This window comes from Tupaia chinensis, unplaced genomic scaffold (genome assembly GCF_000334495.1).
Source record: "Tupaia chinensis unplaced genomic scaffold, TupChi_1.0 Scaffold141044_1, whole genome shotgun sequence".
NCBI lineage: Eukaryota > Metazoa > Chordata > Mammalia > Scandentia > Tupaiidae > Tupaia > Tupaia belangeri.
In genome coordinates, this window is record NW_006200910.1 from 285,992 (window position 1) to 301,957 (window position 15,966).

At 42.3% G+C, this 15,966-nt stretch overlaps 1 protein-coding gene across 1 annotated transcript in view; it reads right to left on the minus strand.

The window, feature by feature from the left end:
* Positions 1-15,966, minus strand: part of CATSPER2 (cation channel sperm associated 2) — a 26,535-nt gene that overhangs the window by 4,442 nt on the left and 6,127 nt on the right. Inside the window, 8 exon segments of the mRNA XM_006162870.1 lie at positions 1-91; positions 929-1,128; positions 3,484-3,540; positions 3,850-3,949; positions 4,158-4,336; positions 7,264-7,388; positions 7,673-7,828; positions 8,424-8,596. The exon segment at positions 1-91 is cut by the window's left edge and continues 25 nt beyond it. Coding sequence (XP_006162932.1) covers positions 1-91; positions 929-1,128; positions 3,484-3,540; positions 3,850-3,949; positions 4,158-4,336; positions 7,264-7,388; positions 7,673-7,828; positions 8,424-8,596 — 1,081 coding nt within the window.

Here is a 15,966-nt window from a genome sequence, read left to right on the forward strand (position 1 = left end):
GAATCTCTGGGCCAAACAACACGTTCATCCTGATCCATTTCCATTAGCCCAGGCAGATTCTGGTGCACAAGAGTCTCCCAGTCCAACTGACCTGTAGGGAGGAATGCTTCTTAAAATCCTGTGTAGACTTGTGGAAATTGAGTAAGAGCTGATAAACCTATGGTGTGGGTGGGAAGGTGAGGATAACAAAGGAAACAGGAAGCAGGGAGGGAGAAGGGTACATCACCACTTTTTACAATGAACAGAGAGAGTTACAGTCACACAATAAAACAGAAGGACAGGAGAAGCTAAGAAGCACAGAGAAAGTAATTAAGACCAGAACATCAGATGGGTGGAGAAAATTGGAAAGCAGATATATAGGAGAGCTCTTCTTAAGACCGGGGTGCTGGGGGTAGCAGCAGATGGTGTAATGGTTATGTCGCTGGACTTCCACGTAGTCGACTGTGGTTTAAGTCCTGGACTCAGTGGCTTAAAACTCATGCTGAGCACGTGTGCATGTGAGCCCAAAATCCTGAGAGGAGACTGGAGAAGGGATTGCAACATGGTCATCCCCCCCGGGAGGTGATTTCTTGTTTTCTGTCTCTCTGTTTCTCTCTCTCTCTCTGGCAAGTACACATGCCCTACAGCAAAAATCTCTTCAAAAAAAAGAAGAAGGGAATGTCTGGGGGCCAGCAGGTGGCATGGTGGTTAAAGCACTGAACTCCCACATAGCCAACTATGGTTTAGTACCGGACCTTGCAGCTTGCTCTCTCATTTTCCCCACCCCCTCTCTCTGTCTCTTTCTGGTGAGTGTGTGTGTCCTATAGCAAATGGAGAAATAATGATGATGATAAATAAAATAATTAATTAAATTATTTATTTAAAGAAAGAGAAGAGGATGTCTCAGAGAGAAGGGGTGTCTGATTCAAATGACAGAAATCCTGCTCACCAACATTTTCAGAATATTTGGATTTAGACGAATAGGAGGATAAGGAAGCAGAAGATGGGTTCTCTTGTTTTGCTAACTGGGGCTCTTCCTCTGGTTTTGTAGAAGATGTTATTAAGTCCTCTTCAGCCAAACTGTGCTTAGACTCTTCTTCTTCAGAAGCTTCTGATGAGTCCGAAGGTGACCTTTGATCACTGACTTCTCTGTAAGTAAAAGGAGAAAATTTGTTCCTTCAAAAGACATGACTGGGACCAGCAGTTGGTGTAATGTCTATGTCACTGGACTCCTATGTAGTAGACTGCGGTTTGAGTCCCAGACCTGGTGGCTTAAACTCACGCTGGGCACGTGTGCATGCATGCCCAAGAGCCCGAGAGGAGAATGGAGGAGAAGGGATTGCGGCAGGGATGCTTTCTCACTTTCAGTCTCTCTGTCTCTGTCTTTCTGGCGAATGCATGAGCCCTATAGCAAAAACCTCTCCAAAAAAAAAAAAAGACATGACTACAGGACCAGCAGTTGGCATAATGGCTCTGTCAATGGACTCCCATGTAGTTGACTGTGGTTCGAGTCCCAAACCTGGTGGCTTAAACTCACACCGGGTGCGGGTGCGTGTGTGCCCAAGATCCCAAGAGGAGAATGGAGGAGAAAGGATTGGGGCGTGGCCATCCTCCCTGGGGGGTTATTTCTCGCTTCCTGTCTCTCTGTCTCTCTCTGTCTTTCTAGCAAGCACACACATGCCCTATAGCAAAAACCTCTCCAAAAAAAAAAAGACATGACTAGTTCATTCATTATTCTGGCACTGGTCCTGGCCATTCCCTAAAGCTAGACTCAAGGCAGTGAGAGCTAAAACAATCCCAACTAAGTTTAGACCCTTCCAACCTCAATCACCTTCAGTGTGTCATCCTTAACTCTTTCCTTCCCTCCTACATTCAAGCCCATCAAGAGACTGTACTGACTGTGCCTTTAGAACACATCTTTTCTCACTAACTCAATGGCACCACCCTGCTCTGGGCCACAGTCATCTCCTACATGGATAGTAGCACATCCTCCTGATCTCTCTGCTTTCCTGTTCTACAGTTTGCCATTAGCACAGCAACCAGAGTAATTTCTTCAATGTAAGTACTCACGTCAGTCCTCTGCTCTGCTTCCCATTCCCCTCAGAGTAAAAGCCCACGTCCCTCCGATGCTCCCATAACTCTGCAGGATCAAGTCACCATTTTCTCTCTGCCCTTATCTCCCATCGCTCTTTCCCCTGCTCACTCTACTCCAGTCAGATGGCCTCCTTGTTGCTTCTCGAACTCATCGGGCATGCTTCCAGCTTAGGGCATTTGCACTAGCTGTTCCCTCTCCTATGACACTCTTCCCACAGAGATCCGCGTAGTAATCCCCTCAACTCCCTTCAAGTCTTCGCTCCCATGATGCCATCCTGACTACTCCATTTAAAATGACAAAATGGAGACCAGCAGGTGCCACAGTGATTAGGTCACTGGACTCACAAATGGATGACTGCGGTTTGAATCCCAGACCTGGTACCTTGCTTTCTCACCTTCCCTCTTTCTTTCTCTGGTGAGCACATGTGCCCTATAGCAATTTTTAAAAAAAAAAATGATAATGATGATAAATAATTATTTTTTTAATTTAAATATTAAAATGACAAAACATCTGCAAACCCCCCCTCTCTATTCCTAATCCATCACACCCTGTTCTATTTTTAATTTTTCCATAATGCTTACTATATTTTAATGTAATAATTTACTTATTGAATATGCTCATTGTTTATTATCTCCGTACCCCTATTGGTATGTGAGCTCCATGAGCACAGGCATTATTTTATTGTCTGTTTTGTTCACTGATATATTGCAAGCAGTTACTAAGCATTCATCACCTGTTAATGGAGGAATGAGCTTCTTATTTCTCCTTCTACTATCTTGTCCACTGCTATACACTCAAGGTCTAAAATAGTATCTCTTCCATTACAGGTAGCTGTATTAGTTTCCTGTGGCTGTCATAATAAATCACCATATATTCGGTGGCTTAAAGCAACAGAAATGTATTCTCTCACAGTTTTGGAGGCCAAAGTCTGATATTAAGGTGTCAGCAGAGCCATACTCCTTCTGGAGGCTCTGGAGAGAAGGTTCCATGCCTCTCTGTCTTCTGGCTGCTGCCCAGCACTTCCCTTGGCTTGTGGCCAAATCACTCCAATCTCCATCTCCGTTTTCACATCACCTTCTCCTATTCTTTGTGTTTGTGTCTTCTCCTTTTCTGTCTCTTAAAAGGACCCTTTTCATTGAATTTAGGGCCCGCCTGCATAATCCAGGGTGATCTCATCTCAAGATCCTTAACTCAAATCACATCTACAAAGATCCTTCTGCAAACTAAGGTCCTGTTCACAGGTTCCAGGGAATTAGGACATGAACATATCATTTTGGGGGCCACCATTCAATCAACTACAATGAATTTTTATTAAATGAATGAATTTTCTTTCAAAGTCAATCTCTATCTGTGGTTTACCCTCTCCTCTTTCACGTGTATCCATCCCAGATCACACACATGCTCCTAACCTGGTATCCATTTTGCTATGACTTGATCTCATTGCCTCAGGAGACAGGTTTTGTCTTCTATAAAACAGAACAAAAGAGAGAAGAGAGATAAACTCAAACAGAAGTGCAGTAAGAAAATAAAAAAGTTGGAAAGTGAAGAAAATTAAGCAGGAATAACAAATTGTAATTAAAGGTTAAAAAAAAAAAGTATAAGGAGATTCCCCACAGTAGATGAAGAATGAGGCAATATTATAGAGCTTAAAAATTCTTAACGGTTGAGGGAAATCTTGTCACAGAGAAAAGTGGGGTTAAGCCAAAGAGCAAAAACAGGAAATGGGTCAGAAAACCACTGAGAAATAAAGTTGAATTTAAAATGGTGAAGCAGACCTCTGGATAATTTGCCGCTTGAATATGTCAGCTTTGTGCTGAACCTCCAGATGTGTCATCTCCTCATTCAGCTCTTTCCTGATATTCTGGAAGTTAGTAACTGCCCCAAAAGGCCATTATGAGTTGGGAGATGGTAGTGACTAGACCTGGGGAGAGGGCTCAGGTGGGAAGAAAGTGGAATATCCATTCCAAGACCTCAGCCCTCCTATTACACTAGATTCTCTCTACCCATAATCCACCAATCCTGGCTTTCAGATGAATTTCTTCCCAACCACCTCTCCCACACAGTTTCACCTCTCCTAGCTTACCCATCATGGCTACGATGATATTTCGAAAGATAATAGAGCCAAGCAACAGCCAAAGGATGACATAGGCACTGCTGAAGACACGGCTGACTTCAGGTACCTTCCAGGTATCCTGAAGCAGTGCATACCAATGATCCAAGGTGAAGAGAATGAACACCGTCACTAGGGAATTCATCAGGTCCCTAAAGAAAAAGGCATGTGAATAGACAGAGCAGGAATCTAAACCTCTCAAAAACTCTATCATTCTTACTTTTTTTTTTTTTTTTTTTAGAGAGAGATTTTTGCTATAGGGTGTATGTGCTTGCTGGAGAGACAGAAAGTGAGAAATCAACCCCCAGAGGGATGGCCAGGCCACAATCCCTTCTCCTCCAGTCTTCTCTTGGGATCTTGGGCATGCATGCACATGGATCTGATGTGAGTTTTAAGCCACTGGGTCCAGGACTCAAACCATGGTTTTAGGGAGTCCAGCAATGTAACCATTATACCATCTACTGGTCCCTCACGCCTACTTTTAAGGCTATTACTATATGAGCATTTCATTGTAGTTTGTTCTGACTTTGGTTCCTTTTCTACCATACTCATTTTTTAGCTTATCATTCTTCAGTTTGAAGTCGTGTTAGGTTTTCCTTACAATCTAGGACTACCTCTCACTATTCCATTAGTCCTGGGACACCAATAGTACTCAAAAAATATAACTGATTGAACTTTGGAAAGATTAATGAATCACCAACTAGATTTTTTTTAAAAATTATATATTGTGGACCAGCAGGTGGTGTAATGGTTATAGCACTGAACTCCCACATAATTGACCGTGGTTCAAATCCTAGACCTGGTGGCTTAAACTCATGCCAGGCACATGTGTGTGCATGCCCAAAATCCCAAGAGGAGAAGGGACTGAGGTGTGGACATCCCCCTTGGTGGGTGATTCCTCATTTTCTTTCTCTCTGTCTCTCTGTCAAGCACATGCACTCTATAGCAAAAATCTCTAAAATATTATTTTAAAAATTGCTATATTATTATTTTAGAATTTGCTATAGGGCACACACATTACAGAAAGGCAGACAGAGAGAGAGGGAGAGTGAAAGTAAGAGAGCAAGTCACCAGGTCTGGGACTTGAACCATGTTGTGTGGGAGCCCAGCACCTTAACCACCAGGCCACCTGCTGGTCCCTAGATATTATTTTGTATGAGTTCATTCTTCACTGTTCTATGGACTCCTCACAGTAAAAGATCACTCACAGGGCCAGCAGGTGGTGTGCTGGACTCCCACATGGCCAACCATGGTTCAAGTCCCTGACCCAGTGGCTTGAAAATCATGCTAGGCGTGTGTGTGCATGCCCAAAATCCCAAGAGGAGAAGGGACTGTGGCATGGTCACCAACACAGGGGGGTGATTTCTCACTTTTCCTTGCACTGTCTTTCTTTGTCTCTCTCTAGCAAATGCATGTTCCCTATGGCAAAAACAAAAGCAAAACACTCACAAACTGAGCAAACATCATTCCTATTTAGCATGATGGTATGAACTGATAGCCAATTAAAAAGATGCATATGAGACAAAAATATACGTAATTCCAAAAAAGTGAGTGATAATGAGTATATATTAATAATATGAAATATTATTAAATTCACAAATTTAATTATACATTAAGAAAACATGATACCTGAGACATTTTATGAGTATTACAAAAGGTCTCAAGAAGATATCCAAAATTTCCTTTCCTTCTTAGTCCTCCATGTACACGTTATTGAAAACATCAAGGTTTGAATAGGATAAATTGTAGGACCTTCCTAACTCAATATGTTAATAAAACTGTTAGAGTCTGAGAGAGACTGAGAGGTGCTCTCAGATTAAATTCCAATTCATAAATAGAATTATCTCCTCTAAAATTCAAGTTGACTTTCTTCTACCGACTAGAGTTTCTAAACAGAGATCTTTTTTTTTGAAGAACTATTTAACTTCATTCATTTATTTATTTTAATTTGACCAGAGAGGGACAGAGCAAGAGAGAACAAGAGCAAAAAGTGAGAGAGAGAGAGAGAGAGAGAGAGAGAGAGAGAGAGCAAAAGTGAGAGAGAGGGAGGGTAGAAAAGTGAGAAAGCAAGCTGCCAGGATCAGGACTCAAACTGTGGTTAGCCATGTGGAAGTCCAGTGTCCTTAACCACATCACCTGCCAGCCCCTAAACAGAGATCTTATCAGGATTTTACTTTTGAGTGAGTATAGCTACATACTTGTGGAATATCCACACCTAGAAACTGGGGGAAAAACCAATGACCATCACAGTAACATTTACTTATCACTTATGTGCTAAAGACTCTTCATTTATCTCCACACTCATGAAATAGTACTACTATTAATCCTATCTTTTAAAAAGTAACTTATCATAGAAATCATAGTTTAACCCTTGGAGTATACTGCCATCTAAATATAGCTGATGGGGGCCAGCAGGTGGTGTGGTGATTAAAGGCACTGGATTCCCACATGGCTGGCCGTAGTTCAAGTCCTGGACCTGGAGACTTGCTTTCTCACTTTCCCTCTCTCTCTCTCTTTCTCTCTCTGATCAAATTAAAAATAACAACAATAATAATAAACAAATGGAATTAAATAAATAATTCTAAAATACATATATATATATGTGGGTATATATATGTATGTGTGTATTTATGTGTGTGTATAAATCTGATGAGAGTATGCTTGAATTTGCAAAACCCAGGGTAAACTTGGAACTAACTGCCCTACCTTCAAGACCAGAGCTTATACCATTCATCAATTCCATTGCTTTCTCACTTGATCTCTCTTTACTATGTTCTATTTCAGCTCCTTTTTAAAAAAATGTTTTAAAGAAATTTATTTAATTTTATTTATTATTATTATTTTAAAATTTGCTACAGGGCACATGTGTGCCTGAGAGAGAGCAAACAAACTGCCAGGTCCAGGACTTGAATTGTGGTCAGCCAAGTGGGAGTTCAGCACCCCAATTACCAGGCCACCTGCTGGCCCCTCCAGTTTCTTACAATAGATTATGCTTTTTGTATTACTGTACTTTCGATGAGCTTCCCAGTCTCTTACCCAAATTCTCTCCCCTCACCCAAGCTTCCCCAGCCCCGCCTACGAGAAGAACAGGCGGTACTCCAGGTCCTCACGAGTTGAACGGGTGTACGCCTCGAAGAAGAAGACACCAGACACGGCAAAAATGTAGAAGAAGATGAGCAGCAACATCAAGAGGAAGATCATACTCTAGAGGCCATGACTTCAAGTCAGAGGTGGGCCAGACTAGGCTGATCTACACTGACAGCCCAGTCAAGCCCACCCGGCAATCCCCCACCAAACCCCCATCTCCACTCCTGAGCAGTCATCCCTAAACCACAGCAGTTTCTCCCCCATCTCTTCTTGTCCAATAATACTTCACAGGACCTTTCACTACTCTTTGACCCACCCAAACTTGTTTCGTGTTAAATGTTAAATTTTCATGTTTTTCTGCCTTGCCCCCAACCCTGCTTTAGTTCCAACAGTCGAATCACCTTAAGAGCCCTGACCAGGGCCAAAATGATAACTCGAATTTGACGGAATCGTGCAAAGAGTTTGAGAGACCTCAGCACCCGGCAGATCCTCAGAAATTGGAGCCACACAGACTGCCCTGATACTCCTACCAGCACCACAACCTCAGGAAGCAGGGACTGTGGGAAACATAAAGATTATGAGTAAAATACACCCAAATTCACCCAGCCACAATGACCCTTTCTTCTTCTCATCCTCTTTCATAGTTCCCTGGGCATTATTCCTTGAACAGTATTTTCTGGGGATTGTTTTCTATTCAGCCTTTCTCTACTAAATTACTTCAACTCTGTCCTTCGACTTGTTCAAATATAAAAAGGGAATTAAATTAATGTTTGTTTCATTGGGTTGTTGTGAAATGCAAATGACATAATACGGGTAAAACACCTAAGATAGTGCCTGGCACTTAGTAGGTGCTCAGTAACTAGTAGATGTCACGTTGGCATTGATGTGCTTGGTTAGAGTCTACCTAGCTTTAATGCCAATTCTTGTAATGACAGACTTTCAGTTAGAAAATAAATAAATAAAAGAAAGAAACTATGTACATTTCTATCAATATTTACATTGTTCACAAAATGATGTAAATTTCTATCAATACACGCCAGGCACATATATGTGTGTGCCCAAAGTTATCATAATAACTTTCCTTATTATTTTTTATTCACCTAGGTATGTTCCTCATCCCACTAAACTAATCCTGGGGGTGTCTATTCTTACCAACATGGTAACAATAAAGTCAAAGACATTCCAGGCATTCTTCCAGAAGAGGAAAAAGCTGGATAGCCACATAAGAAGGATCTCCAAGACAAAAATAAGCAAGATAAACCAAGCTGCCACCTCCAAAGCCAGCTTCAATGGCCACAGTCTGGCATTTGTGGATTCTTGCAATTCTGTGAGGGTAAAGCAAAGGAGGAACAGAAATTAAAGAAGGGGGAAGCTAAATGATGGAGAATGATAAATCACAGTTGTGCCCACTACTATTCCATTTTTCTTTGAGTTTCTCTTACTCTTCTTTTTTCTTTTAATTGCCAGAAAGTGTGGCAGGGGGAGAGGGAAGCACTCCCCAAAGGGGTGTGGTCATGCCATGATTCTTTCTCCTCCATTTCTTCCTCCCATTGAAATTTTAGGCATGCTCCTATGCCCAGCATGTTTTCAACCTGCTGGGGCCGGGGTTAGCCATGTGGAATCTGACTCCCTTAACTTCTAGGCTATGGGAATGACCCTGAGTTTCTCTTAACACTGTTGCTTCAGTCTGTGAAATACAGTAGAAGACAGAACTGACCATGAAAAATAGTCACTGGTGATACTGGTAGGTTTAAGAGTTTCAAGTCACCTCTGTCCACTCTGGGGTCACGCAACCAGTAAGGGATTGTTCTCTTTAACTACCACCTCCCCCTTCTGCTAGACTGTTATCTCGGTCCCAAAATTCACAAGAAAGATCTTGAGGATAGAAAGAAAATGTAGGGCCAGAATATGAAAAATACTTCAAAAGGAATATGGAAACTGAACATCCAAGATCCCAAAAGGAGGGAAAAAATGGAGAAGGGGTTGTGGCGTGACCATTCCCCACAGGGGATGCTTTTTAACTCTTTCTCTCTTTCTCTCTACGGTAAGCAATGTGCCTTCTGGCATAATTTTTTTTAAAAAGTGAAGGAGGGGGACCAGCAGTTGGCGTAATGGCTATGTCGCTGGACTCCCTTGGAGTGGTTGGAGTCCCGGACCCAGTGGCTTAAGCTCATGCTGGGTGTGTGTGCGTGCGTGCCCAAGATCCCAAGAGGAGAATAGAGGAAAAGGGATTGTGGCATGGCCATCCATCCTGGGGGGTGATTTTTCCCTCTGTTCCTCTGTCTCTCTCTGTCTTTCTGGCGAGCACACACGCCCTATAGCAAAAACCTCTCCAAAAAAAGAAAAAGAAAAAGTGAAGGAAGCCAGATGCCACATGACATTCCAAATTCTGCCCTTGGCAGCTTGAGAAGGGCAGGCCCCATGATCTAGTGATTAAGGAAGCCAGATGCCACATGGCATTCCAAATTCTGCCCTTGGCAGCTTGAGAAACATACCAGACACGTGTATGTGTGTGCCCAAGATCCTGAAGAGAGGATGGCTAAGAGGAGGAGAAGGGATTGTGGCCATTACTGTTTCTCCCTCTCTCTGTTTCTCTTGGGCAAGTGCATATGCCCTCTAGTGTGCAAGTGCACTTACACGTGCGTGTGCATACACACACACAAACAGAAAAAGCAAAGATTCTAGGGCCCAATAACCTAGGTTTGAAGGTATGCTCCATTAGCATCCACATGTACAATCTTGGGCCAGTTACTTAGCCTCCCTGTGCCTCAGGTTTGTTTTTGTTTTTGTTTTTGTTTTGCTATAGGGCTTGCTTAAGAGGCATAGAGACAGGGACCAGTAGGTGGCGTGGTGGTTAAGGCACCCCCTGGGGGGATTGCCACACCGCAATCCCTTCTCCTTCATTCTCCTCTCGGGATCTTGGGCACGCACATCTCTCTCTCTCTCACTCTGTGCCTGGTCAAATTAAAATAAATAAATGAATTAATAAAAAAAATTTTTGTTTAAGTTAAAAAAAGAAAAAGAGGCACAGAGACAGAGGGAGTTGGGAAAGTGAGAAAGCATGCCGCCCCCCGTCGGGGGAATGGCCATGCTACAATCCCTCTTTTTCCATTCTTCTCTCAGGATTTTGAATACACATGCACAAGTATCCACGATGTTTTTCAAGCTACCAGGTCTGGGATTCAACATGTACAGCCAGCCATGTGGGATCCAGCCACCGTAACAACCATGCCACAAGCTGGCCCTGTGTCTCAGGTTTTTTCCAACTAGAAATCATTTTCAAACAAGTTTGTATCCCAACACAAAATAATGACAAATAGCTGAGATAATGATTATACTAATTACTTTGACTTAAATCATCACACATTGTATTCATGTAATGAAAAATCACATTATACCTCCATTAATTAGCATATATTAGTAATTTTTAAATACTCCAGCTCTGGAACCAGCAGAGGGCATAATGGTTATGTCGTTGGATTCCCATAGTCGACTGCAGTCGACTGCTGTTCAAGTCCCAGATCTGATGACTTAAAACTCAGGCCAAAATCCTAAGAGGAGAATGAAGGAGAGGGATTGTGGTGTGGCCATACTCCTAGGAGGTGATTTCTGGCTGTCTCTCTGTCTCTGGTGAGTGCATGTGCCCTATAGCAAAAAATCTTTCTTAAAAAAAAAAATGCCAGCTCCATGGTTTGGTGATTAAGGTAGCCAGATCCCACATGGCCAACTGCACAATACAAGTTCTAGACCTGGAATCTTGGGAAACACAGAAGGTCTATATGCACACAAACCCAAAATCCCAAAAGAAGAAAAAGATGGAGGAGAAGGGATTGTGGCGTGATCATTCCCCATTAGGGGTGCTTTCTTCTCTCCCCGTCTCTCTGTCTCTCTCTAGTGAGTGCACTTAAAATTTTTTTAAGAATTATTTTTAAATGTAATTTTATTTATTCATTCATTCATTTTAATTTGACCAGAGAGAGAGAGACACACACACACAGAGGGAGAGAGAGAGAGAGAGAACGAGAAAGCAAGCCACCAGGTCTATGACTCAAACTATGGTCACCCATATGGTAGAGTCAAGCACCTTAACCACCATGCCACCTGCTGGTCCCCTAAAAATTTCTTTTTTAGGGCTAGCAGATTGAGTGGTGGTTGAGGCAGTGGACTCCTACAGTGGTCTGAGTCCCAGACCAGTGGCTTGAAAATCATGCCAGACGTGTGTGTGTGTGTGTGTGTGTCCAAAATACCGAGAGGATATGGAAGAGAGGGGACTGCACACTCCGGGGGTTGATTTTTCACTTTCCCTCTCTCTGTCTCTATCTCTTTCTGGTGACAGCAAAAACCTAAAAATAAATAAAGTTTGCAAACTCATGGGGATTCTTTCTTTTTATTTTTTTCATTGCCAAAGGGTTTGAACACTTGCAGAGAGGGAGAGAGAGAAGGAGAGAGAAAGAAAGCAACACTCAGTAGGGTATGGTCATGGTGCAATTCTTTTTCCTCCATTCCTGCATTCCTCCTTTGACAGCCTCCTTTCAAAATTTTTATAGGAAGCTGCCCAGCTGGGATTCGAGCCATGGTCGGCAATGTGAGATCTAGCTACTTGAACCTCTGTGCTACATAGGGCTGGCCCCCAATCTGCGGGCATTCTTAAAGGTGTTCCAAATTATTTGTGATTTAATTTAATTTATTTAATTGCTATATGTGCTCATGAGACAAAGATAACACAGAGAAAGAGGGAGAACACACTCCCCAATGAAACATGGTCACACCACAATCCTTTCTCCATTTCTCCTTCCTGTCACAATTCTGGACACACACATTCATAAGTCCACCTGGCATGTTTTTCAAGCTACCAAGATGGGGATTCAAACCACAGTTGTTCTTGTGGGATCCAGCTCCCTTAACCACCAGGCTATGGGGAAAGCCATATTTGTGATTTTTTAAAAATTTTATTTATTCAGTAATTTATTTTAATTTAAAAAAAAAAATTATTTATTCAGTAATTTATTTTAATTTGACCAGAGAGAGAAGAAGTGAGAAAGCAAGTCACCAGATCCGAGACTTAAACCATGGTTGACCATGTGGGAGTGTCCAGCACCTTAACCACCACATCACCTGCTGGTCCCCTTATTTGTGATTTTAAAGGTATAAATTAATGAGGCTTGGGCCTTGCTGGTGGTGTGGTGGTTAAAGCAGTTGGATCCCACAAGACCAACTATGTGGTTAGAGTCTTAGACCCAGTGCCTTGAGAGGTTTATGCTACAGGGCATGTGCGCTCACCAGAGAGACAGAGTGAGACAGAGACAGAAAGCGAGAAATCACCCCCCAGGGGGGATGGCCATGCCACAATCCCTTCTCCTCTATTCTCCTGTTGGGATCTTGGGCACACACATACGCACCTGGCGTGTGTTTAGGCCACCGGGTCTGGGACTCGAACTGCGGTCGACTATATGGGAGTTCAGCAACATAGCCATTACGCTAACTGCTGGTCCCAGACCCAGTGCCTTGAAAAACACACCAGGCACACTTGTGCACGTGTGTCTAAAATCCCTAAAGAAGAATGGAAGAGAAGGGATTATATGGTCAGCCCCTCTGGGGGTACTCTCTCACTTTCTCTTTTCCTATTTCTCACTCTCCTCCCACAGTGAGTGTATTTGCCCTATAACAAAAGAAAAAAAAATAACAGAGTTTAGTTTAATTTCTATTTTGATTAATATATCATCTAAATATGTTTTTGGTTTTTTGCCAGAAAGCACGAGTGCTCACCAGGGAGAGACAGAAAGACTAGGGTGGTAGGAGAAAGCACCCCCATGGAGAATGGTCACACTGCAATCCCTTCTCCTCTACCTTTCCCTTCTTTTGGGATTTTGAGTGCACGCATACATGCACCAAGCATGATTTTCAAGCCACTGGGTCTGGGACTCAAATTGTGTGAACAGCCGTGTGGGATCTGGCTGCCCCAACTATGAGGCCAAAGAGCTGGCCTTAAACATATTTGCCTTTACATTTATTTTTAGAATTATTTTATTTAACTTTATTATTATTATTATTATTATTTAACTTGACTAGAGAGAGACAGACATAGAGAGAGGAAAAGTTAGAAAGCAAGCTGCTAGGTCCAGGACTTGAACCACTGTCAGCCATGTGGGAGTCCAATACCTTTAACCACCATGCCACCTGCTGGCCCCCAAACATACTTGCCTTTAAAACAGAACAATCTGAGAGCCTCCAAATGGACTATCCCTGATACGCCTGACAGTTCATGGAAATCAGAACATACTCTACCCTGAACAACACAAACTGTGGTGTAGATTTTGGCACAGTTTTAAATTATTATTGTTTTGGAGACCAGTAGGTGCCATGGTGGTTAAGGCACTGGACTACCACATGGCTGACTATGGTTCAAGTCTGAGACTTGGTGACTTGCTTTCTTGCTTTTTTTCTGTGTGTCTCTCTGTCTCTCTCTAGTGAGCACATGTAAAATGTAGCAAATTTAAAAGTAATAAAGAACCAGCAGATGACGTAATGGTTACGCTGCTGGACTCCCACGTAATTAACTGTGGTTTGAGTCCTGGACCTGGCAGCTTAAAACTCACGTCGGGTATGTGTGCATGCATGCCCAAAATCCCGAGAGAAGGGAAGAGAAGGGATTGGCCATCCCCCCGGGAAGTGATTTCTTGCTTTCTGTCTCTCTGGCTAGTGCGTGCACCCTATACCAAAAATCTCTTTTACAAAAAATTAATTAATTTAATTAAATAATTAATTCTAATAGAAATTGTTGTTTTGGCAATATTTTGGCTAACTATATATCCATAATGAAGCAAGTTAACATTGATGTTGAAACAGCAAAATGAAGAATGTGCAAATGAAAATTCTGCAAGTTTATCTCAAAATGCTCTTCATCAGATTCTATAAATTTCATTCATCTGATCAAAAGCTTTTTTATCTTTTCAAAAGCATTTTTTTGTTTGTTTGTTTGCTTTAGGGCACATGTGCTCATGGGAGAGAGAGAGGCAGAGACAGCGAGAGAGAAAGTGAGAAATCAACTCCCATCGTGGATGGTCACACCACAATCCTTTCTCCTTCATTCTCCTCTTGGGATCTTGGGCACACATGCACACACGCCCAGTGTGTTTTAAGCTACCACATCCGGTACTTGAACTGCAGTCAGTCATGTGGGAGTCCACATAACCACTATCCCATCTGCTGGCCCTCTGATCAAAAGTTTTATATAACACATCAAGCTATCTCTAGAACCTTAAAAAACAAGAAACAAAAAGACTATAATGATGTAATCCTCAGTTTTTTATTAGACATAAAGACTATCACACTTGCAATGTGTTATATTCAGAGAAAGGCTTACAAATGAGCCAAATCTTTTCTTTCTCATAATTAAGAAATACAAAAATATAAAAATAAGCCAACTTGGGACCAGTGAATGGCGTAATGGTTATGTCGTTGGACTCACATGTGCTCGACCATGGTTCGAGCCCCAGACCTGGTGACTTAAAACTCATGCCAGGTGTGTGTGTGTGTGTGTGTGTGTGTGTGTGTGTGTGTGTCTATGCCCAAAATTCCAAGAGAAGACTGGAAAAGAAGGGATTGTGGTATGGCCATGCCCCATGGGGGGTGATTTCTCACTTTCTGTCTCTCTGGCAAGTGCACATGCCCTATAGCAAAAATTTCTCTCTAAAAAAAATAAGCCAATTGATGTTTAAAGTGGAAAACAATATTACCCAGGGCCAGCAGATGGTGTAACGGTTATGTTGCTGGACTCCCATGTAGTTGACTATGGTTCAAGTCTCAGACCCAGTGGCTTGCTCATGTGAGGCACATGTGCGTGCATGTCCAAGATCCTGAGAGGAGAAGGGATTGTGGTGTGGCTATCCCCTCTCACTTTCTGTCTCTCTGTCTCTCTTGTGAGTACATGCATCCTATAGCAAAAAATCTCTAAGAAAAAAAAATCATTTCAGATGGGTGTAGTAGTTATGTTGCTGGCCTCCCACATGGCCAACTGTCCTTTGAGTCCTAGACTCAGTGACTTGAAAATCATGTTGTGTAGGAGGATGCTCAAGATCTCAGAAGAATGGAAGAGAAGGGATTGTGGTGTGGCCAACCCCCCTGGGGGGGGGTGATTTCTCATTTTCCCTTTCACTGTCTTTGTCTGTCTCTTTGTCTCTTCAGCAAGTGCACGCACCCTAAGGCAAAAACCTCTACAAAAATTTAGAAGATTCATTTGTAGGGGTCAGCAAGTGATGTAGTGGCTAAGGCGCTGGACTCCCACATGGCCAACTGTGGTTCGAGTCCCAGATCCAGCAGCTTGAGACTCACACCAGGTGCATGTGCATACATGCTCAGAATCCCAGGAGGAGTGTAAAGAAGAGAAGATTGCAGCATGGCCATCCCTGGCTAGGAGGTGATTTCTCACCTTCTGTCTCTGTCTCTCCATTGAGTGAAAAGGCCCTATAGCAATAATCTCTCAAAAAAAATTTCATTTGTAGACCAATCATGTACTTTCTTTATAAACAGTGTGAGTCATTTGTTAACTGGTAATGGTAAACAGTTGATAACACAGTATGATTACCAAAATAATATAATAGTAAACATTAAAATATTATATTTAATAAGAGACCAGACTAAAATTATTTTTAATCTCCTTTATATCTTAAAAAAATGAATGAAATGATTAAGATAT